Below are 25,409 nucleotides of genomic sequence, written 5' to 3'. Positions count from 1 at the left end.
TTCACAGCGAGCTGTAGCAGCAATGGCAAAACTTTTTATAGTAACTTTCTTGTTAGGAACAAAAGTTTCAGGCACCGCTGCTAATTTACACACACAAGCAAAACCAGAAAAGCATTTTGAAATGAAATGAAATTGGGACACACGAAATAATGCAATAAATATTGAAAAGACCCAGAAGCCACCAAGTACACAATATGTATTTTAACCTAGGTTAGACCAGGTACAGGCTTTAGGACTTTCTCCTTGAACCCTACACTTGTGGTTACTGCCACAGCCAATGAAGTCTTTGGTAAATGAGAACAGCAATGCCCAGCTTGGGTTTCAAATGTACTAAACACTTCCCATGCTTGATGAAAATTGCTGATCTAGAGCCAGGAGCAGCGCCTGACCCACATGGGGGGGATGGATAAGGGTTTGTCAGGCATCAGAAAAGACTGGGACCACTTGCTGTTGGGAAGGATGGGGACGAATACTGTGAGGTGGCAGAGAAAAAAAGAGGAGGAAAATGAGGTTTTGGGATAGAAATTTGACAGCTAGACTAGGAGGAATCAGAAAAAGCAGATTGTACACATACTGGAAGATTTAGAAGTGGCAGCGTGATTCACTAGAAGGCAGTTGTCTCCGACGAGATGTGGCCAGAAACAACCATCCCATGCCAGGCAGGCCTAGCAAAGCAGCAAATGCAGAGGGCTTGGGGTCACCAAGGGGAAGTGACCAACAGCTGGAGGGCAGGGACGAGTATCTGGCAGGCTGCCCGCACTGAATTTTGAGAAACGAGCCAGTGAGGAGCCCATTGGCCACTAACACAGCTTTTCAGTACTTAAAGGGGACTTATAAAAAAGATTGAGAGCGACTCTTCACTCAATTGGATAACTAGACAAGGGAGAACGGTTTTAAAGTAAAAGATGGTAGATTTAGATTAGAGGTTAGGAGGAAGTTCTTCACTCAGAGGGTGGTGAGGCCCTGGCACAGGTTGCCCAGAGAAGCTGTGGATGCCCCATCCCTGGAGGTGCTCAAGGCCAGGCTGGATGGGGCTTTGGGCAACCTGGTCTGGTGGGAGGTGTCCCTGCCCATGGCAAGGGGTTAGAACTGGATAGGCTTTAGGGTCCCTTCCAACCCAAGCCATTCTGTGATTATGTGACCACGGCCCCTTGAGGAGCCCGCTGGGCACTAACACGGGCACTAACACGGGCACCAACGGGAAGCGGCTGGGGCTGGCGCAGGCTGGAGCGGGCACCGTGACCGGCCACCAGCGGCGGGACGCCCCCAACACGCCATGGCGGAGGCCAGGCAGAGCGGAGGCGGGGAGAAGCGAAACGAGGGAAGGGGAAGGAGGAGGCGGAGGAAGAGGAGGAGCAGCCGGTGGCCAATGGGCGCCCCGGCGCCTGCGCAGCGCTGGCCCGGCGGAGCCGCGCGGGCCGTACGGAAAAGCGGCCCGGAGCTCTTGGGGCGGCGGCGGCGGCGGCGGCGGCGCCCTCAGGTATGGAGCGGCCCGGCCCCGGCTGCCGCTGGCTGCACCGGCGTCTTGCCTCGCTGCTGCGGGCTCGCAGCCGTCGCGGCGCCCAGGGCCGGTCCGGACGAGGCCACGGCCCGGCGGGGAGGTGGCGGGAGGGGAGCGGGGCTACTCTGAGCTGTGATCGCCAAGGGCCGTGTCTGCCTCCGTGTGCTTCGTTACGGTGCTTTCTGCCGATGCCTGGAACGCAGCCGGCTTGCTCTGGAAACCCGCGGTGGGGCTGAGCTGGGGCCGTCCCTTTGCCTACGTGTTTCTGCAGGAGCGGGAATGAGGGAGGGAAGTGGGACAGGAACTCGGCTGTTTTTTTTTTTTTTTTTAACTTGAGCTCCTTTCTAGTCCAGCTTCTGCATTACCATCCTCTGGCTGCAGTGTGAGTTGACTTATGTGAGAACAGTACCAAAACCTGCTGGCCATGAGGCTTAATGTAGACTATTTTAAAAACTATTTAGAGTTAATAATCTTAATTATATTCCCTTCTTATCATTGTAGAACTTAGTGTTATCTCTTGCCAAGTTCTACTCTTCCACTGTCTTGTGTAAACCGGTTCACCGGTGTTGAGGGTGCAGTGTGCTTCTTTTGGATGTGGTTTCCCTTTTTGTTTTTGCTTCTGTGCCCCTCAGTCAGACTTTTGGGAGGTCATAATTTCTGTAGAAACTTTCAGTGTTGGTTGTGTAACAATCAGTCATTTTCTAAGCCTTATAACTTTAGCATTTCAAGGTTTAGTAATTATTGTGCGGTGTATGTTTATTGCTTCTCAGAAGGAACTTGAACTGTAATATCTCCTTAAAGATGTGGGCAACTGGGAGCCTGTAATGCATGATGTATTTTCTTGGTACAGTTGCTCTGGCCACAGAACAAAGTGTTGCTGAAAGTAGCTTGCCCATTCTCCTTTCCTTGTACTGCGTCCCTCCACTTATTTTACCCTACTGCTAGTCAGACCCTATCATAACTAGTCAATATATAGAGCTGAACCAGAAGAAAATGAATTGTCTTTCTTTTTAGGATTAGCTTTTTGATGATCATCTTCCCCAGTGCCAACATGTTCAGGAAGATACAAGTTGCACAAATCAGAATTACATGGCAGGGCATGGAACCATGAGTGTCTTTTTGTGGTGGTATCTCTTAGTTTGATGTGGTTAAGCTGATATTGTCCTTGCTTGACCTGAAGGATTAGGGAGAGCTGTAACAATGAGAAATTTATCATAAGAAATACTGTTGTTGTTGTGTCTTAATTAATTAATATCATCTGTTTATTTTCTGGAAGAGATGGAAACAATGGACAATGACTTTATGGCTTCCTTCACACCCCCGCTTCTCACTGAAAGCTTGGAGATGGCGATGGAGGTGGAGAATGAGAATTCAAAGCCTTCTTGTTTTTCCTGTGCTTTCGACAACCAAAGTGGAGGAAGAATCTTCTCTGCAGAATCTTACTTAGCAAGTGGGTCTCTTAAGAGGTATGTTGGTTTGGTTTTTTTGAGTTACAGCATATTAAAACGATATTAAATTTATTTCCACTGTTGTTTGGTACCTCTGAAATGCTGGCAGGGTTTCCAAATGAGTTTATTCTTCAGCTTTTATGATCCTGAGATCAGCTTTGTGGTGTACCGAAGCATGGAGAGCAATTCTTTGATACTCTGCTTTGATCAGCGTTCATTGTCCAGTTCCCTAGTTTTGTGAGTGTATTTTTAGATATTGTTGCAGACTTGATAGAGCTTTTCTAGACAGATGCTTCAAAATCGGCTTTGGCAACAGTATCCAAGAACCTTTAAATTTCTGTGGAGGCTGCAGCACTGCTTTTTCCAGTTGTATGCTCTTCTGGATACTGGCCCTTTCTCTGTTATCCATGTAATGGAAACAAACTGCTTTGTCCAGCTTTCTGAGGCTTCTGGGAGTACACTTTGGAGCTTTAATACCATCTTTTTCAAAGCTTTAGCTTTGCATGCATTCTGGATTTAAGGTTCAGAAGTCATGTGTGTAACAAGTAAGTATTTTCTGTGAAGTTGTAAAATTTTGCTTTAGTTAATGCCTTCTTTCTGTCTGTGATCCAGCTTAGCTATCTGTGTAATTTGCTGATCCTGCAGGGGTTGTCTTGTTTTTCCAGAAAAAGCATAATTTTTCTTTCCCACTTCCTTTGTACTGTTGAACCTACTTACTGTGGCTTTTTCCTGCCAAGTGTTATGTTTTGTGTTATTAGTTTTTTTTTTTTTTTTTTTACTTCCACAGGCTTTTCTGTAAAGCCTTCAAAGAGGTTTAAAAACCTTGCCTCCCCCAATCCCTACCTTATTTATCATATCTTTATTGGATCAGAGCACATTCATTCACATTAATGTCAGGTACAGGAGTGAGAGAGTCTATGTTCTTGTGGATGTATAAGTAGTGGATTCCACACTGACAACAAATGCATTCCATGACAGAAATAATTTCATATGAAAACTCACTCAGGGGCTTCTATGTAGACAGGTTTACCAAGTCTCTGCTGTCATGATAATTCTGTTGTGTCCTTTATTCACCTTATCTAATTGGATTATAAACTGTTGGAAAAGCCTGCATGTGAGGGACTCCTCTGTCTTCATTACCCAGAACAGGAGTAACTGGATTTAATTGCTAAAGGCTTCAGAACCCAGCAATGTTTAGGCAGTTACCAAGTGAGCTACAGATGTTGTGGGAGACTGATTATTCAGCAGATGCTCTTTTTGCCTCTGATTGAGGACTGAATTGGTAATAGTGCATAGTTCAGGGAGAATATGAATTTAGTGCATAATATAATGAAAACCAAGTGCTTGCCCACAACATTTTCTTTGGTTTTGAAATAGACACATTTCTTGCACCTTGATGAATTCGTCTGAAGTATTTTATGAAAGTCAGTGGGAAAATTCTGAAATAGTTTTTGAAATCTTTGTTTTTATTATACACCTTGCTGTGAATTTTTTTAAATCTTTTTTTAAGTGCATTAGGGAAATACTTTCATGTTTATGAAATTGGTATATTAAGAAAATACTTCAGGTAAAACTTGTTTTTACACTTTATACAGATGCATGATTTTCTTCAGTTTGAGTAAAATAGTAGCTCTGATTTCTAGTATTTTTTACTTAAGCCAGAGCAAAGGGTAGTCATGGCCTAGTGTTAGGTTAAGTTATAATAATGAAGTTGTATTCTGTGACCCTTATCAATTCAGATACCTAAAAGTGTGCTTTTTTTTTGGTATGCTTTTATCAGTGTGTTCTCTATTAAAAAAAAAAAATAACTGAAATGGTATACTGTAAACTGGTAAATGTATGTTCTATAATTGGTCATTAGGCCTGTAGTATACATTAACAAATTCCAAGCATAAACTCTCAGTGGACTGTTACCTGATGTAGTGAGTGGCCTCTTCTGTTAAGGCCAGTCTGTATGTTGTGCCTCAGATAGGCCCCTCTCTAAGGTGGTATCTTGTTGATTTTCCTCTATTTCTAAAATTTATTGTGCCCTGTGACTAGACCATGTTTTTTATACTGTTGAAGCTAAAGCTTGTCATATTTTATAAGCTATGTTGCTTAGAAAAAAAAAAAAGGGCATAACAGCCTCTCTTCTGAGAGCACTCTACACCTTCCTGTATGTAGTATATAAATTGCTGGTATATTTATAAAATATCAGTAATACACAAGCTAGCAGTAGGTATTGTATTCTTTCAGTTTATTACTGAGGCATGTTGGATCTGTTTTTACAGGGTTTTGCTGAGACTAGATCCTGCTCCAAATGACTACGAAGAAGATGTAGTGGACATGTTTGGTTTTCAGTGGGTTACTGAAATGGCACTAGTTGAATCCTGTGGATTTCTCTTTGGATTACTCAGGTATGATGATGTTAGTGTATTTAGTGATTAATCCTCTCTGTAATCGTACCAGTTTACTTTAAGGATGGAACAAACTTTTCAAGTTTTTGATAGTAATATCCTAATAGACTGTGGGTCATGCAATGTGTGTGAAAAGAGTTTAACATCTATGTAACTCTACAGTAAGTGATGAATAAGACAGAGGTGGGATTAAGGAAAGAAGTAAATCTTGCATCAGATTTGTAATACTGCGTAACTTATTAATAAGTTTCTAAGCAGCGTGGAGCAAATCTTAGCCATCACCAGTTAAAACTGATAAATATAGTTATCACAACAGTGTTGTGATCAATTTAGAAGGCTCTAGCTTTAGCAGTAGATGAATAAATTGTGGAAGTTTTCCATGAATAAGATTCTGATATGCATATAATTTAAAATTGTCTTTTGAAGATCTTAAGTCTTTTTTTTTGTGCAAAAGGAAGAGTGGAGGTTACAAATTAAATATTTTAAATGCTTGATGCAGCACTTTCTTCAGTTGTTTGGATTAGGATAGCTTCAGCAATCTCTTCAGATACAGTTACTCAGTGTGATTAATTCAATGCAGATGTTTAATCTGGTCAATGCAAATACACAGATCACTGATAATCTTCTTTGCTACTGATAATCCTCAGAATGTACAGCACACAGAGAGAGTGGATGGAAAAGGAGCTCTTGTATGATTCTACAAATATGTGTGATATATTTTACCATTCCTTTGATTGTAGTAGATTCTTCCATCCTTTTAGAGTATGACCAAGAGTGTGATGTGAAACATTATTAGCAGGGTCTGGCTGTTGAAACATGAAGGCATAGATGATAGGTGTATTAAAAACAGTATTATTTAACTCTACTCATTTGACACAAGGTTGTACTTCACTGTGGTTTAAAAAAAAAAAAGATAACAAAGCAGATAGAATAACAATGAAAAGAAACACTGTATCCCTTTTAGCATCCAGTTTGATCTGTTAATTAACATAAAATCACTTCATGGTGAGACAGTGATGGAGTTGATTTCTTGAATGAAATCAGATCTTCTTTGTAATATAAACCTCTCTATAATTATCGTTTCTCTGTAATAGAGATCAACATAAGGCATGATATGTTGATATTTCTTAAACTGTACATGTTTTCAGAGGTACTGAACTGGTAGCAGTGATGATTTCTCTTTGCTGTGAGAATTTGGTTGCTAAGCTGTCTTTTAGTGTGACAAGTCCCTTTGCAAAGATCTTCTATCTTTCAGTTCATTTGTCCAGTCATAAAATGGAACGCTTTCATTTATAGACCCGTTGACAACTGAAGGCAGGAACGTTCCCTTTTCCAGTGTGGAAATCATATGTGGAAAATACAAGTTATACTGATTCTTGAGAACAAGGTAGCTGGGAACAGTTGGACTTACCAAGTACAGATAATATCTATGTTCAAATCCATGCTAATGGCAACTCAGTAATTTTTTCACTTGTGTCCACAATATTGAAGATTATTTAACATTTTAATAAATAACTATATAATACAGCACACTTACAAATTAAAAACAGTAATTGCATAGTAAAAAGAATTCTTACCTGTAATTTTTTGTGACTGAGGATGTGAGTCAAAGTAAGAGCTATTTAACTGTTTACATGTGTATTGTAAGACAACGTATCTTTGATTAGTAAACAGAAGTACCAGTTTAGCTGCAAATATTTATCTGCAAATCAAATGATTTAATGAGTAACAACTAATGAGCATCAGTCGTTGAGGTGCAAATGCAAAATGAAATTAAAATGGCTTATTAAACTGATGACATCTTTGTTATGCTTGTCATGCCCCATTTGTGGGTTTACTTTATGAGCCCACTGTATTACATCTTCCGTCAATTTAGTGGAGAGCCTTTTTTTGTGCATCTTCTTTCTGTCTATTTTTTAACCTTTGGCCACCACACCCCTCCTAAAGTCTTACAGTTTTAGACTTCTTTTCTTTCTGTGTGGTTGAAATAACTGAAAAATTCACACAAATTGAGTTTTGATTACTTTCATTTGAGGTTTTTTCAATCTTAGGTAGCTGACATGGTTTTATGCAAGCAAGGAAGGGCTAAGGGAGGTAACTTTAGTGTGTGGTAGCCCTTTAGTGTGCAGGTTGGAACCTAATTCTTTGGATCCTTGTGAGCTCTTAATAGTTTCCAAAGTGTTTTTTTTTTTAATAAGAACATTTGATCTGAGTTGGATCTAAGTATCCTGCTTTTGAATCTTTCAGTAGTTGCTGCTTTAACACTATAAGGAATAGGGCAGAGAGCTCCTTCCTCAATTTAAGCAACGTTTTCTTTCAGTCTGTTTTATGCAGTTGTGCTTTTCATGTATTCAGTTTATTACCATGTTGCCTCTCTGGAGACTATGCTTGAAGACCACTTGAAAATAACAGTTGCTGCAGAATATGGCCGAGTACTTACTGATGTTACAGCTATTCTTTATTTTCATTTCCAGTGGCAGTTAGCAGCCTTAAAAATGCTCTTCCTCCTCCTCTGCCCCAAAACTGAATTAAGTTTTAACTCTTTTAGAGACACTTCTTTTACTCTGTTATAATTGTTGCCTTTAACCCTTTGTGCTCAAATTAAGCAACAGACCAACCTGCGGAGGAAGAAGGAAAAACTGGTGGCAGAATTTCCTAGTGCTCATTCAGAGATGAATTTAGTGTATGCCATGAGGGATAACTTTCAGGTTTATTTTGCAATGAAATATGAAGTTGTTACATTTATGGAAAGATCATTTACAGGGAGTGGCTTTTGGGTTTGTTTGTGTTTGTTTTTCCCTGCTATTTAGCTAATTTTATATTTGTTGTTACTTTTTCGTGTCTCACAACCAAGAAAACTCTATTGTCATTCCTACATATTTAGATGTGCTTGTAGTCTTCCACTAATACTATTTCCCAGGTTATGTTTGTGTAAGCTTTTTTCAGAAATACAAAGTAAAGAATAATTCTTACCTCTCTCTGTTATGCTTAAAACTTTACTAAAATGTATGTAAATAACTTCTACCTATAACAAGTACTGTAAACCTTTGTATCCTTTTAATTAGGCAGCAAATATACAGACTGGAAAACCTAGTAGAAATGAATTCATCTGACTTCGGTAAGTTGAACACATTTCATTTGATGCTGGGGTAGATATCTGACTACCTCTTCATTACAGAACTATTATCACATTTATGTTTGAGTTCTTGATTGAGGGCTCATAGAGGGTGCCACAGAACAACATATAACCAGCATAAATTGCAGTAAGTGTGTAAGTGTAGGCAACCAGGTGATGTAAGGTGGTGTGAAAATAGATGATGTGGCAAAGCAGAAATGTTGTAAGTCAGTTTGGAAACAGACCTGCCTGTATAGGTAGGTGCACAGGACGATCCTGACCTTGCTCACCTTAGTGGGGAATCTTGTATTTATTTGACTTAAGCTAAGATTATCACCCCTAAGTTATGATTTCATAAAGCTATTAACTTGTTTAATTAAAAATGGAAACTTGCATCAAAAACACCCATAACTATTGTAGTTATAGAGGTAGTGGGCTGGGATTTTTTTCGGTTTTATTTGGGTTTACATTTAAAGAAAACTAGTTATGTTTGCATAGTTTAGATTTATTTACAAACTTCATTTAACTTGTCAGCAGGATCGATGAAATGGGATCCCTGCAAAACACTTTGTTTGAATTAAATACTAGGGCATGAGGATTGGTATATTTCCCAAGGATTATTACAGCCTTGGGCATATTGTAACTTTGAAGGCTGAGTTACTTAGCAAGTTGAGAATTTCAGTAATTACTCAGAAATACACTATTTGTAGTATCTTGGTACAGATAGATTGCTAGTGTTCTAAGAGTACAAGTGAATATTTTTACACAATATTTTTTGGCTTGATATTGTCATGCTGTGCCATTTAAATAATTGGAATGAATTCATTATCAAGCTTTTTTTCAAATAAAGTGGTGGAATAAAATATTTCTGTGGTACTGTTAAAGTGTTTTTTAAAAGTATGGGAATATGGACACTGTTCCATATCCAGTTCTGTAGATCATAGGTGACCTTAACTTTGGGGGGGAGGGGAACAAAACCAAACTTATGTGACATTAACTTTCATAGAATCATAGAATATTCTGAGTTGGAAGGGACCCATAAGGATCATCTAGTCCAACTCCTGGCACCACACAGGTCTACCCAAAATTTTAGACCATGTGACTAAGTGCACAGTTCAATCGCTTCTTAAATTCAGACAGGCTTGGTGCAGTGACTACTTCACTGGGGAGCCTGTTCCAGTGTGCGACCACGCTCTTGGTGAAGAACCTGTTCCTGATGTCCAGCCTAAACTTTACCTGAGTTTTAGTAACTTCAGTGAACTACAAAAATAATTATTTTTAAATATGCTTCTATCTAAAATGGTTCTAATAATGTAATAAAGGGAGTGCAGTGATTTTCTGGTGAATCATTGCTATAACTCTTTCAATAGCCTCAAGCAGGGATTAATTCTTGAAGGCATGTAAAACAGGCATGGAGCTGATATAAATGCTTGGGAGGCTCTGAGGTAATCCAAGGGAAATGTGTAAGTGCTGTGTGTTTGTATTCCTGGACTAAATTTTAGGAGATTAAGACTGAATAAAAACAAAAGTATCCTGTTGAAGCAGTTCTATGGACCTGATCAGGGAACTCCTTTTGGAAATGCTTCTGTGTTCTGAGGCTACATGGTGTAGAACTTGCAAACATGGTCTGAATTTTACTCTTTGCACCACGATTTGTTTGTGACTTAGATTAAGTCACTGATGCATCTATGATTCAGTTCCCCCTTTGTACAAGCAGGTTAATAATAGAAAGGTATTGTGAGGATAAAATATTTAAAATGATCAGACTGTGGTGATGGGTATTGTTGGTATCTTAGAGTACTGTCATAGTTTAAAACCAAATTTAATTTTAGCTCAGTAAAACTTTGTGCATATATATTTACAAAGATACCAATATCACGCATTTCAGTGAGTGCACACTAAGTGCTAGTGTGGACATTACGAAATTTGAAGAAGCTATTGATTCCCTCGAAGGCAGAGAGGTCTTAGAGAGATCCTGTTAGGTTAGAGAATTGTACAGCCATATAAAATTTAACAAGAGCAAATGCTGGATTCTGCACCTGGGATGGTGCAAACCTGGCTCCACACATAAATTGGGGAACAAGTGGCTGGAGTGCAGCCCTGGGGGGGCTTATTAATGGAAAGCTCAATACAAGTAATCAATGTGCCTTGATACCACAGATACCAATATATCATGGGGTGCATTAAGCACAGTGTAGTTACTTCTTCAAAAGAAGTAATTATCCTGCTATACTTGGTGTGGCCTCAGTTCAAGTTCAAGTACTGTGTGTGGTTTAGGGCTCCACAAAATAAGATGTCCCAAAAAAACCTGAGAATGTATTCAAAGGAGGGCAGCAAAGGTGGTGAAAAGTCTATAAGACATGACTTGTAGGGGCAGCTGAAGATACTTGGCTCATTCAGCTTAGAAAATAGGGAACTGAGGGGGTAACCAAATAGCTTCCTCTCATGAAAAAGGTGGACAGCAGAGAGGGAGGAGCTGATCTCTTCTCTCTGGTGATAGGATGTGAGGGAAAGGCTTCAAGCTGTATCAGTGGATGTTCTGACTGACATAAGGAAAAAATCTTCACTGAGAAGGTGGTCAGGCACTGGCGCAGGCTCCACCTGGAAGTGGTCAGAGCCTTAAGCCTGCTGGTGTTTGAAGAGCATTTGTACAATGTTTGGAGATACGATTTAACTCTTGGGTTTCCCTACGTCAGGAGTTGAACTGTAATCTTCATGGGTTCCTTCCACCTCAAAATCATAAAATCATTAAGGTTGGAAAAGACCTCCAAGATCATCTGATCCAACCATCACCCTACCACTAATATCATGCACTAAACCATGTCCCTAAGCATCGTGTCCAACCTTTCTTTAAACAATCCTAGGGATGGTGACTCCATCCTCTCTCTGGGCAGCCCATTCCAATGCGTGACTACACTTTCTGAGAAGAAATGTCTCCTAACTTCCAACCTACACCTCCTCTGGTGCAACTTGAGGCCATTTCCTCTAGCTGGTTATCTGTGAGAAGAGGCCAACCCCCAGCTTCCCACAACTTCCTTTCAGGTAGCTGGAGAGAGCAATAAGGTCTCCCCTGAACCTCCTCTTCTCCAGACTAAACAACCCCAGTTCCCTCAGCTGCTCCTCATAGGACTTGTGTTCCAGGCTATTCACCAGCTTCGTAGCCCTTCTCTGGACATGTTCCAGGGCCTCAATGTCCTTCTTGTAGTGAGGGGCCCAAAGCTGAACACAGTACTCGAGATGCGGCCTCACCAGAGCTGAGTACAGGGAGACAATCACCTCCCTGGTCCTGCTGGCTACACTATTCCTGATACAAGCCAGGATGCCATTGGCCTTCTTGGCTGCCTGGGCACGCTGCTGGCTCATGTTCAGGTGAGCATTGACCAGTGCCCTCAGATCCTTTTCCTCTGCACAGCTTTTGAGCCACTCTGCCCCAAGTCTGTAGCGTTGCATGGGGTTGTTGTGACCAAAGTGCAGGACCCAGAAGTTAGCCATGTTGAACCTCATCCCATTGGCCTCTGCCCATCGACCCATCCTGTCCAGGTCCCTCTACAGGGCCTTCCTACCCTCTGGCAGATCAACACTTCCCATCAACTTGGTGTCATCTGCAGACTTACTGAGGGTGCACTCAATTCCCTCATCCAAATAATCAAGGAAGATATTAAAGAGGATGGACCTCAACACCAACCCCTGGGGAACACCACTGGTGGCCGGTCACCAGATGGATTTCACTCCATTCACCACCACTCTCTGGGCCTGGCCTTCCAGCCAGTTTTTAACCCAGCAAAGAGTGTACCTGTCCAAGCCATAGGCTACCAGCTTCTCCAGGAGAATAGTGTGGGAGACTGTGTCAAAGGCCTTGCTGAAGTCTAGGTAGACTACGTCAACGGGCTTTCCCTCATCCACCAGGCGGGTCACCTGGTCATAGAAGGAGACGAGGGTGTTCAGGCAGGACTTGCCTTTCATGAACCAATGCTGACTGGACCTGATCCCCTGGTTGTCTTGCGCATGTTGTGTGATTGCCTTCATGATGACCTGTTCCATCACCTTACCTGGCACCAAGGTCAGGCTGACAGGCCTGTAGTTCCTCAGGTCCTCCATACAACACTTCTTATAGATGGGCTTCACATTAGCAAGTCTCCAGTCATCCAGGACCTCTCCAGATGGCCAAGACCGCTGATAGATGATGGAAAGCGGCCCAGCAATCACATCCGCCAACTCCCTCAGCACCCTTGGATGCATCCCATTGGGGCCCATAGATTTGTGGGTGTCTAGCGTGCCTAAATAAGCTCTAACCCAGTCCTCTTTTCAACTAGCGGAAAGTCTTCCTCTCTCCAGGTTTTCTCTCTTGTTTCTAGGCTCAGTAGTGCGTGGGGGCTAGCCTTAGCAGTGAAGACTGAAGCAAAAAAGGCATTCAGTAACTGCCTTCTCTGTATCTGCCGTCACGAAGGCACCCACCTCATTTAGCAGCGCACCCACATTTTCCTTAGTCTTCCTTTTGCTGCTGATGTATTTGAAGAAGCCCTTCTTGTTATCCTTGATGTGTTTTGCTAAATTTAATTCTAAATGGGCCTTGGCCTTCCTCATTGCATCCCTGCATTCCCTTACAATGTTCCTATATTTCACCCAAGTGGTCTGTCCCTTCTTCTACATCACGTATGCTTTCTTCTTCTGTTTAAGCTTTCCCAAGAGCTCCTTGCCCATCCACATAGGTCTCCTGCCCCCCTTGCTCAACTTCTTTCTCGCAGGGATGCATCGATCCTGAGCTTGGAGGAAGCGGTACTTGAGTATTAGCCAACTCTCTTGGGTCCCCTTTCCTTTTAGGGCCCTGGCCCAGGGGATTCCTCCAATTAGGTCCCTGAAGAGGTCAAAGTTAGCTCTCTTGAAATCCAGGGTTGTAGTCCTACGTTTTGCCCTGCTTCCTGCTCGCAGGATCTTGAACTCCAACATCTCATGATCACTGCAGCTGAGACTGCCCTCAACCTTAATATTTTCAACTAGACCATCTCTGTTTGTTAGTACCAGGTCCATCAGCTCCCCTCTCCTTGTTGGTCATCTACCACCTGCATCAAGAAGTTATCCTCAGTGTTCTGCAGTAATCTCCTGGACCTTTTCTTCTGAACTGTGTTGTCTTCCCGGCACATACTGTGGTGGTTAAAGTCTCCCATAAGAACTAGGGCCTGTGAAAGTGAGGCCATTTGCAGCTGCCTGTAGCTGCCTCATCCACTTCCTCTTCCTGATTTGGTGGCTTTCTCTCTTGCATTTAATTTCCTATCCACCTTAATGAGCTTTGGAGACGTGTTATGGACAACTGTGTAATGTGGAGATGATATGAAATCTTTTCTTATGCTCTATTTTTTTTGCCTTTCTTTGAAAATGCCTGATCTGATCTTAACACTCTGTACTGTTTCTGTTCTGTTCCACTTATTTCATTGATCAGTGATCTATGACAATGTAGGCAAAAGATTTTGTAGTGAATTAACGTAATATAAAATTTAGCTTAAACAGAACTTCAAAGAACTTAGGATAAAATAATTGTAATTGCTACATAGCAGCAGTAGTATCTATAAATATTTCCTTTGGAACATAGTGATTTGGTCCTCTAAAACTGTGGTTCATTACCAGAGTAGATGCTTCTGTCAGAGGTAGTGGTGAGCTGTACAGTGGAATATTACGGTACTTGTGCCAGTTAATTTGCTGTACTTGCTTAGTGAGTGCTGATGCACAAAAGATGTTGAAATGGACATATACGCAGAAAACTTTGTTTGTGGAGTCCATAACAAGTGGCATATCTGAATTGCAGTCACCTTGGAAGGGATGGAAAAACGAGGGAGAGAGTGAGCAAGAAAAGAAAAGGGAAAATTCCCCAGTGGTCATCTGGCTAGAGGAGCAAATTGGATTGCCTTCCGCTGGATATGCAATCCAGTGAAGAAGGTAGCAAAGAGGTTTTGCCCTGTTTCTTCTCTAGTGCTATACACTTTTCACTGGGGTCTGCTCAAACTCCTTGTTTACCGTTCCCATTTGTGGTGCTCTTAACAACGATTGCCTCGTGCTTAATCAGGTAAAGTGTTGCAGACTGACTGGTTACTAGACATTTATGTATATACATTATTGGGCAGTAGTTATTGGGTATTTAAATGACTATAACTATATTTACCTTGTTATGCACTCAGTTTTATTTTTCTGTAATAAATGCTGAAAGCTAGAAAACAGGGTGTGGGGAAAGAAGTGGAGAAGCAAGGGTAAGTGCGAGGCAGCCACAATAACTAAATAATGGTGTACAGAGTCACAAATGAAAGGCAGGATACAGGATTGTGAATGAAAGAATCTTAGCTTCACGCATCTTAAGGCACTGTGCAACATGTGATGCTTCTTAGGAAGAGAAGTTACAAAGCATGTTTCCAAGTAATGTTATGCTTGTGTTACCCTAGGAGAAAAGGATGTTAAGAAATCGCTTCATACTTAATTTTTTTAAAGGGCTCAATGATTTGTTCTAGCACTGATTGCTTGTCTCTGTCACATTTCGTGAGGGATTGGATGTTTTCTTTTGCCTTTATATGGAGATATGTGCCCGAGATAGTAAGATAAGGAATGGCTCACTCTGGCAAGATAGCATTTGGAATTGGGTGTTTGCTACCAGGCACCTCCCAAGTTGGTTTCAGAAGAGTGTGGCTTTTTACTGGTCTGTTTTAATCACTGTGGGGAATGCACGATACATGGGTCAAGGTGTGGGCATATCTGATCTAAGCTATTGATCTCTTTTACTTCAGGTCAAGCTGCGAACTTGCACTCTGAAGCAGAGGGCATCAGGCGTCAGTGTATTGAGTTTTTGCATTATGTGAAAGTTTTCATCTTCAGGTGAGACTTGTGCACAATTTACTAATTTATGTTCTAAGCTTTTTATAGCTGCATCTTACCCATTTTCTGATTATGTGTGTGTGTGTGTTCAGGTATCTGGAACCCCCTAAAGTGGATAATGATGGAGTACTCCACCCATATGAAGAACTAGAAGCCCAGTTACCATCACTATTGGTGGAAGAGCTTCATGCTTTGACCCTGCATATTGGTCACCTTTGTGAACTCCCTAGTAGTGTCCTGGCAGCATTCACTATTCAACACCAGGCAAAGGTTGATAGCTTTTATAATTTTAAATTTGTTTTGTGAGAGTATGTATTGTTTGATTAATTTTGTCTGAATAGAAATTAGTCTTTCTTCAAATTGGAATTATGATTTTTGTTTTCTTCCTTTGTCACTTTATAAACTAAATGTCATCCCATACTTGGCTAGCACACCTAATGAGCTCTGGATTTTATGTTGTTTTTTAAAAGTTATTTTTATATTTGAATAGCTTTTACAGTTATTCCTGCCTTATAGAAATAATAATACAGGTAAATATGTAGGCTTGAGTTAGCATAGCATGGTTAAAAAATTCCTCGCTGTATGTCCTTGATAATGGCTAGAATTTCTGAACTTCCTGGTAGGAGGGGCACTTTTTAAGAATACATTCTGAAATGTGATTTAAAATAGGAAAAGAGTGTGCATATAAAGAAGAAAAGTACAGAAATGGAAGTTAAGCAACTGCAGTATTGAATGCAAGTAAAGTATTACCCCACTAAGATTTGTGCATATATATAATTAATGCTTTCAAAAAGAAAAAAGGAATTTCAATCTTAGGGTGCATAAGCTTATATCAGGAGAGGAACGATCCACTGACCAGCAGCATTGTGAATCTTTCTGTTCATTTAGTTTGTCAATAGGGCCACTGTTGAGCTAATGAAAGAAGCAGTAATTTCAATCAATCTTTAAGGAAGAGAGTAGTGAAATTTTGGGATTACTTTAAGAGCATACTTTACTTTAGTAGTGTGTGTGCTACCTGATAGCACACACACTGCTAAAGTAAAGCATTTTTTTCCTGGAAAGGAAAGGATAACTAGTTTTAATCTGTCAACTCTGAATCAACACTGTTTAAGTTGTAGTTTAGATCATATCAAAGGCTTCACAGGCATCCTCTACAGAGAGAATTGTCTTGAAGATTTCTTTTTTTATTCTTTTAACTGAATGATGTGTTTATATGTTATAGTCTATTTGTTCATAGATATCCATAATGTTTACTGCAGGCAAAATATATGCCCATTTTTTGTCTGTCTTAGTACAGTGTCCAGAATTCGTTAAAGAAAAGTTACAAATAAATGTGTTTATTTTTAATCACAGATCTTTCCACCATCATGGCATTTATTACACCTCCACTTGGATATCCATTGGCTAGTGCTGGAAATTCTTCATGTACTAGGTGAAAAAATGATGAGTAAGTATACAATGTTTTTCTTTAACTTATTCTTGTATGTATGATTACTCATCTTAGTTTGTCCAGAATAATTTCCTACTTGTAGTAGTTCTTAAGCATAGCTTTATTTAATTGGCTAAATTCAAGTTTGGTGAAGGTAGGTTTGATTTTGTGAATATTATGAAATGTTTTGGCCTGTGTAACTTCGTTTCATTAAACTCCCCTACATGTAGCTCAAATTAAATGGAATAATATTAGGGATTTCTTCTATCAAAATTTGACCAAGATTACAAAGCTTGTTCTCAACTATGTTTGCAATGTACTAAATATTTAATAGCAAGACACCTTCTGAAATTGCAAATATACTGCAAAGAGCATTTTTAACAGTGAACAGCAATTCGCTGCAAACAATGTAGGAAGAGTTTCAAAGGATGGACCAGAACAGAGAATCAACATTGCTAACCATATACTACACTAAAAAAATACTAGACAAAGGAAGAAGCCTTAGTCAGAGGACTTTGTTTAAAAACAACCAACCAAGACAAAAAAAAAAAAAAACAACTTATTGGGCTTTAAAAGGGGAAAAGGTAGTTGTTTATAGAAACCATATAAAAACTCATAGAAAGCAATTGCAGTAGTTAGGTGGCTGAAGAAAAATTCTTAAAATACAGAAGAGAATATTATTTTCTTTGTGATAATTATGTATATTGTTCATCTCCATGCTAGCAAAATCACAAAAATACGTTTTCTCCTATAATCAGTACCACTGCAACAAACCCCCTCATTATTATAAATTATCTATATAATTTCTATAAAGGAATTGCAACAGTTGAAGTGACCTTGAGGTTTGGAAAGAATGCACTGTATGTTTAGCCAAACTAATGGTATAGAAACTCAGATTAGCTTTCACGGGCTTTGAGTACAGTCAGAACACAGCCTTCCTTAGCTTAATGCATTTTCACTGGTTTTGCATGCCTGTTTCTGGAGAATGCATGGATTGGCTGTTCTATAAAACTTCCAGGTTTCTGTTTATGATGGATTGGGATTGTTACCCTTTTGGGGAAGGGATAGGCAGCCTGTTGGATGTAATTTGTCCTCCAGAATTCTGTATTTATTTCTAGGTAAAGTTCTGAGCAGTAATATAGTAATCAATTTCTGTAACAGAAAGATCGTGCTTTTTAACAACAAAATTCACTAGTCAAGACATGTCTGTGTGCATTATTTTGTCTTGTATTCTGTGTACCTTGTAGAATTCCTTGTGTTCTCATCTCATTCTGTAAAGCGTGCTGAATGGGAACTTCATGCTGCTGAGACCAGTGGCAATGTTGTGGATTTGGGGCTTCACCCTGCATTTCCAAAAATAAGCTACGGTCTTGTTCTACATATCTTCTGTTCCAATGATGTCAAGGGAGTAGTACCATTGGAAAGCTTGGGAGATAAGATCTTATAGCCTCTTAACTTTACCTTTTTATCTGTGTTAATGTCTACAAATGCTCAAGTTGGAATATGATCATGCCAGCTTTTTACATCAACACATCCTAAGGAAAGTGTTAGACCTCTCTAGAATTGTTTGTCATCAACTTGCAAATCTGCAAAACATGTTGTGATTTCAGAACATGCGCACTGGCATGTGACAAAGAGGAACCTGCAGAAAAATAAATCTTAATTTCCCTGCAAAACTGTGCCAATTAAAGGCTGTAAAATGCCAAACTATTCAACTGTCAACCAGAATAATATCAGACTTCTGTGTAGTAATGAAGGGACTAGCTTGAATTTACAGTGGACGAGCATTTCCAAATGAGTTTGTAAATTAAAATTACATACAGCTCAGCAAACCAATCTTAAGATATATAGGATAGGAAACAAATCATGTCTTTCTGAACTAAATAGATGTAATTTTCTTTTGTTATTTTTTTTAGGACAAGTTGTGTATGCTAACCATTTCATAAATCTAACTGGAGAGAATTTAACCAGTAGCAGTTTATTTGAAACACACTGTGGAAATCTTGTATCTGATTTAATAAGCTTGTCCATCAACAAGTATATAAAGGTAACTTTTTTCCTTTATATAGGACATGGGCAGTTAGATACTTCTTTCAGGATACATGTGAATCAGATATTGTACCAATGCATAGATGACTTCTTACTGCTAAGTTTTAAATGTTATGTATGGCTTAATATGTCCATGTTTTAAAGAGTGTTATTTGTTAGGAGCTCAAATTGTGTTATATTTATTCATGACCATCTGGCAGTTGAATGAGGGAGTACTATTGAAATGCACTGTATACAGAGCAGAAGTGAGTGCCACATTTCATAAGTTCAGTGTTCCAGGTTTAATGCCAAACATGGCACAGTCTAAAAGGTTTAGAGCTATAGATGAAAAAAAAAAACTTTTCAAACTCTCAACAGGAACAAAAAGAATAACTGTAATCCTGGCAGTAAGCTAACTGGACATTTACAGAATGTCATATTACAATTTATTGTTACACTTCTCCCGTTTCCACAACCTCATCTTTCTCTGACAGCTCTTTTACGTTTGTCAAGGGAAAACTTTTTTTTTTCTTTCCTTCTTTAGCTGCAGTGTTTTTCTTGCTTGTTTTGAGCACTCCAAAGCTAGAAACTCATAATAGCTCCATATATCAGCTAGTAAAAGAGCTGTGCAATCTTCTCTGACTGTGTTGAAACCTTCTTTAGATAGGCATGTGTGAGCTGTGAATACAGGACTGAACTGAGACCTCCAAGTAGCAGTGACCACTGTATAATATATAATTTTCCTGGTACACAGACATGAAAAATGGACTCCCCCTTCTTTCATATTGCCGTTTATGGAGTCAGTGGGAAAATAGCTGTAGCAGCATTTGATAACTGTTCTTTAAACTATCTCTGGAGAGAGTTGTCTTATGTTTTAAAATCCGTTTTAATCTATTAAATTATCAGATAATACTGCAACCTCCTCCCCCTCTCAAAAGGCAAACAGATGAGAGTAAATTTTTAAAGGAAGATTCAAGTAGTATCTGTTGACCGTTGTGCTTGATGCTTTGAAATGCCAGATGTTTAAAATGACAGATTCGTCCTACTTCCACAGAGCCACATTACAAAGAGAGAAGATTGTTTTGCCACTACTGTTTCTTCAGCTCTCCCTAGGATTGGGCTGCATATCTTAAACTAGTTACATTTGAGAATGATTTCTGAAGTGGAGCTTGGACTTGTGCTGGATAAACCTCTCTTCAGCTGGTGCCTTCTCTAGTAGCCTTTGGTTCCTCCTCTAGTATGCAGTTGTTGCTATAATCCAGCGATGGATGTAATGTTCCTCAAAACTGTTGAAAATGCAGCTGAGACCCATAATGGATGCCGATGTCAGCTCATCACAAAAACATGTCTTAAGCTTTGGGCTGAAAATATTCAGAAGCACAGCTTGTAGCATTTGTGAGTGTTCTTGGAAGGTGGGACATAAGCACCAATCCTTCATACTCATGTTTTCAAATCTGTGTTTTAGGGAGTTGTAGTGTCAAGACACTTGACAAGGAGCTCATTGTGCCCTGAGATACATTTGGCAGAGACATATATATCCCTTCTTTCTATTCTCAGCAGCACATCCCTGGCACCAGAGCTGTATTACCCCAAGTTTACTACAATTTGCCATTCTTACCAAGATACTGAACTCCTGATGTTGCAAGAGGAGATCCAGACTATCTCTGAACAAAGCAATATGGGTTAAACAAAGGATAACTGAGATTTCTATATAATGCCCTGCTTTGATACTACTAGCCATACTCTATCCTGGTCATATACTGCATATCTTGCAGAAGAGATCCTGCTGTCCTGTAGAAAAGCACAGTAGTAGGTACAAATTGCTGCAACAACTCAAGGTAAAAGGCATGAAACTCTTAACTTGTAAGACAGGTTGTGTACCTAATACTTCCATAAAATCCCCTGGTGTTAGAGTGCATCTGCAATATGCAGGCTGTTCCCTTCTGAGGGATCTCATTGCTGATGAGTCATAACCAGAGTATGTTTGAGGCTGCTTCAGTTTTGGGAAGCTGGCAGTTAAATAATGAATTTTTGATAGACTTTACTGGTCTCGCTGATGATTGTTCTCAAGATAATATGTACATAAAATTAATTCAGGTTATTGAGGGATTCCCATAATAGATCTTTAGCTAGAAGCATGTGGAGGCATAGGCATATGAAAAGCTCTAAGTAGCAAATGTGGAATGTGAATAATAGAATTATTTAAAATATTCTAGTCTTGGTCTCATGAGATTCTTAAATTGACCCTGGGTCCACCCTGACAATTTCATGGGGTAAGCAGGATTTGTTATCGAAAGAGAAAAACAAATTGTTACATTTATTTAATACATATGAAATGTAATTTATATGTTAAATACATATAAAATCATATTTATAATTAAGTGTTACAGTATTTAAATCTAATTTGGAACTGTATGAAAACAGTCATTGCAAATATATTACTCTAAAGGTGGATGATGAATAAAAAGTCTGTATACTTATAGAATATTATGCAGATTTGAAACAGAAGTTGAGACTGGTGATATACTTGTTCTTCTAATTGTGAATGCGGTTTTTATTCATTCACTCCCACTTCTGTAATGTCTCTTTCACACAGCTTCTACTGTTATTGGCATTGCGTATTTTGATTTAATTTTTAATTTACACTGTTAGGTTGCCAAACCCAGAAATGATTTTAAATCCCAGTGTGATACGAGAACAGTTGTGCATGAATGGAGCAGGGAGAGCAAGAAGATATAAAAATCCAGGATTCAACTCATCAAATTTAGGTGTCTAGGAATTAGTTGGCTAGTCCTCGTAGGCTCCCTTTATTTGTCAGGGAAGTATAGCAACAGTTTTTCCTCCTGCAGTGTGTTAGATGAATAGGTCTCTCTAGGTGCCCATTCCCCTCTATTGGCTTAAAAGGGCTGTAGGTTTACTATTCAAACTTGGAGTACTGATTGTTTTGGGATAAAATGAGTTTAAGCTGATTTGTCTTACTTTTTTCTTACTACATTTCTGGCATTTTGTCCCTGCTGAAGGTAAAATGTCCTGAATTACACTCCTTAAGCAAAGTTTTTTGCACCTTTTTTTACTCTCTCTGAATACAGCACAGTAGATTCATAAGTCCTGAGACAGAGTAAGTAAAAGTTTTGTCTATACTATGATTATTTTAAATACAGTGCTGGTAGATCTTAAAAACATTGAAGCGCAGAGAGAATTTTCATGTATTTAGCACTTCCTTTATCTGTTTTGCTTATTTTGTTTCACAATTCAGGGAATGTAAAACTGAAAGATGAATCACAAGAAGACTGCTTTGCATTTGAAATGCATCAGTCTGAGTGAATTTTGTTAAATATGGAATAGTAATCAAATAACGTACATGACTTGAAATATGCTGTTTTCTGCATATTAAAAGAATGCCTTGCAGTAAATTTACCGAAAAGCAGATTTTGTGAAATGTTGTGGGAACATTAACATCCTCATGCCAACAAAAACATATTCTAGGAGCGTTATGCCTAGTCATTAAGGATTTTTCAGTTAAAAATAACAACAATAATAGCTATTAAATCATTTGAAATCTTTCTCTTATCTTCCCGAAAACATCAAGAAAATCTAATCAATCATTTTTTCTTTTCCCTACTGTCAGAGAACAAAACAGTATTTATTGCAATTCCTTTTCATTTAGGCCTCAGAAACCCATTTTCATTGCATTAAATAATGTTTGAAAGTGGCTTAGAAGAAACTAAGAAATAGTACAACCTATAATGTATGTAAAATCAGGAAACAGTCTTTGTTGTATTAGAGATGTATTTGGACTGTTAATGGGATAATGCGCTTTCCAATCTGTAATTGTATCCATATTATTTAACTGGGGGGAAAAATGGTGTGTGTGTGTGTCGGGGGGGGAACAGGAAATACTGGTACATATAATGCAACTTCAAAAATAATATTTCTCTGAATAATTGTATTGCATACTGTCTTTTAGGTGAGACCTTCTGAGGCTCTTACTAGTCACCATTATCCCTGTATCTGCATTAAAGAATTGTGGATTCTACTTATTCAGCTGCTGGACTTCAGAAATAAAGGGTCTCACACAGAGGTAATCGAAGAATACTGTTACATATGCATTCATGTTACATATGCAGTGCAGTTGCCAAATGTTCCCAGGCTGCCCTGAATGCACTAGTTCACGTACCTGACGATGGAACTGAACTTCATTTTTGCTTTAGGAGGACTGTGTGCTCACAGTGATGCTTTAGGCCACGTTCTTTAATGTGCATCAAGTCCTGACTCAAGGTTTGCAGTATACTGTTTGGTTATGGCCTAAGGTACTGTTAAACTCAGTATCTACTTGTGCTAAGGAAAGTGAAGGAGCAGACTGAAAGCTGTATGGTAGGACGTGTCAGAAAAGAAACCATCTTTACACATTTTTATTAATTGTTTGCAATTTATGTATTATATCACACAATGATTTATCTCCAGGTATTAGAAATGTAAGAACAGACAGACTAATGATCAATCTAGCCCATGTTTCTGTCTTTGATACCTGTACGTAAACTACTTATAAAAGAACAACTTGGATTTTGATGCATCCATTGTAGTGTCACCCAGCTGAGGTGGTTGAAATGGAAGCGCAAAGTTCCCGAGAGGTTCTGCATAATTAGGAAAGATGGGTACAGTCTGTAGGAAGACATAATATGCTATAAATAGGGGTCTGAGCCAAAGAGATTAATCAGTTTATCAGTATTGTAACAGACTGACTTTGAACAAAACAGGGAATTTGAACCTCAGTTTGCTATCTTCCAGATGGATTCTCTGCTATTTACTAGTCCCTCTTTCTTTGCTAGGTTAGTCTGGGACTAAGAGTTTTTCAAAAATCTGTCATATCAAGTATTCATTAATGAACTTTAATATGAACTCTCATGTGAGTACAAACCTGGTGATCATCTCTTCATTGTCATTCCATAAGCTCTTAATTTTGCCTGTGAAGTGTCATATTATAGTCTTCCTTGTGACCAAAGGTTTTACTTTCACATTGCTCTCTACTGGTATTTGAGGGAAAGCATCCTAAAATAGCTCCAGGTTTTCTCTCGTAATGCTGACCGCTAGTCTCTGTTATTTTCTTTAAATGACTGTCGTGTTGCTTGTTTTCTGTAAATAAATAAATAAATAAATAATAAAAAAAATAAAAAATGACTGTTGTGGAGAACATTGTTAAGGTAGGCTTTAGCATTCAACACAGTTCCATTTTTATGAAACAGTTTATTTTTGGATTTTCTACAGTGTTTCTGGAGCCTGGTGAACAAAAATCTAAAGAATATATTTGAAAGACGAAGTAGCCTTGAAAGGACATCTGTTTTTGAGACAGTTCAGTGTAAAGACCCATTGAGCTTTAGCTGGTGGATTATTACTCATCTGGCATCACTCTACCAGTTTGACCGTAATGGAGATCTAGATGAAAAGGTGAGTATGCTTTTTTCTAAATAACTAAAAGTTATAATATTTAATTTAAGTCTCAATCTTTGTTTGGTTATTTTTGTTGGCAGAAAACAGTTGATGTTGTTTTAAAGGATTTTTCATGTTTGTTTAAATGAAATCCTTCAATGTTGGTAGTATTAAAAAGCGCTTTGTACAAGTCACTAAGCATTCCAGCATCCCTTGACATATTCATATCATACACCAGATATTCAGTAGGTTACTGTATTAAGGAAACTTGAAAAATCTGGGCTAGTTGCTAGCACATATATTTAATGATGTAGTGTGTGTTTTAAGACTGTCTGCCTGTAGCATAAATGCTTCACTGAGTTTGCTGTTCTAGGAACTGAGCACATTAGATTGTACTCTGTGAAGTATAAACCTCAAACATTAACTGTAGTTGGTAATGCCACTTGGCGGGGGGGGAGTGGTAGCTCTGTTCTGGATAAATTCTAGTCTGGCTAATTGTATTCTCTTTACATCACAACATTGGCATGTTGACATGCATATATATATGCATATAGCTTAATTTTCTGTGATGTCTGATACTGGCAGACACTGTTTAAAAACTGATAAAGTCAAGCTCCTGGCAGTAAGTGGCAAGACGTTTACCTTTAGGGCATGGTCTTAGCTTTTCCTTCCAGCTAAAGTAGGCTAGACCAGGATTACTGACTTCTTTTCTGAGAATTTTGTTGTGAGGGACTTGACATTACCATGTAGAAGGGCCTAGGTAAGACCTGCACATGCCATTCTTGCACGTCTGTAAGTTGTATGTGGGGTTACACTTTGGTACTGGTGCATCAAATTCTTGCATGGACCTCACTAGTTTTCTGCAGTTTTGGAGCATGTAAACCTCGACTCTTTTTTCAGTCTCTTAGTCTGAGATTCATCCTGTCTAGTTTTAACTTTGTAATCATTAATTTAGAAGGAAAAGGGCACTTACTGAGGCAATTCATCCATTTTGAGTGGTATGAAAACTGCCAATTTTCCTTAATTGACTATAGAGGGAGATGACTAGAAGCTAGAGATAGCTGAAGACCCAGAAATGTAGCTGGTTTGTTGTTTTGTGTGTTTGTTTTACATTTCAGCTGGATTTCCCCAGTTTCCTAAGCATCAGATCTAAGTTTCTTGTGGAGTGTGTTTTATTATTTCTAATTTAATTATGTCTGTTAAAAATGTA

At 39.1% G+C, this 25,409-nt stretch overlaps 1 protein-coding gene across 3 annotated transcripts in view; it reads left to right on the top strand.

Annotated features, from left to right (window-relative positions):
• The first annotated feature begins 1,357 nt into the window (after positions 1-1,357).
• MMS22L (MMS22 like, DNA repair protein) overlaps positions 1,358-25,409 on the top strand; it is a 95,853-nt gene continuing 71,801 nt past the window's right edge. Inside the window, exons 1-10 of one of the 3 annotated variants that reach the window (XM_035561753.2) lie at positions 1,358-1,480; positions 2,778-2,967; positions 5,220-5,345; positions 8,411-8,463; positions 15,228-15,315; positions 15,408-15,585; positions 16,669-16,762; positions 18,661-18,791; positions 22,740-22,853; positions 24,038-24,217. In XM_035561753.2, coding sequence (XP_035417646.1) covers positions 2,780-2,967; positions 5,220-5,345; positions 8,411-8,463; positions 15,228-15,315; positions 15,408-15,585; positions 16,669-16,762; positions 18,661-18,791; positions 22,740-22,853; positions 24,038-24,217 — 1,152 coding nt within the window. In that variant the 5' untranslated portion in view covers positions 1,358-1,480; positions 2,778-2,779. Of the gene's footprint in view, positions 1,481-2,777; positions 2,968-5,219; positions 5,346-6,669; positions 6,733-8,410; positions 8,464-15,227; positions 15,316-15,407; positions 15,586-16,668; positions 16,763-18,660; positions 18,792-22,739; positions 22,854-24,037; positions 24,218-25,409 lie in introns of those variants that run through there. The other 2 variants (XM_050709910.1, XM_035561754.2) reach the window with 2 other exon arrangements.

The sequence above is a fragment of the Cygnus atratus genome, chromosome 3 (assembly GCF_013377495.2).
Source record: "Cygnus atratus isolate AKBS03 ecotype Queensland, Australia chromosome 3, CAtr_DNAZoo_HiC_assembly, whole genome shotgun sequence".
Taxonomy (NCBI): domain Eukaryota; kingdom Metazoa; phylum Chordata; class Aves; order Anseriformes; family Anatidae; genus Cygnus; species Cygnus atratus.
This window is presented reverse-complemented; position numbering and strand designations above follow the sequence as displayed.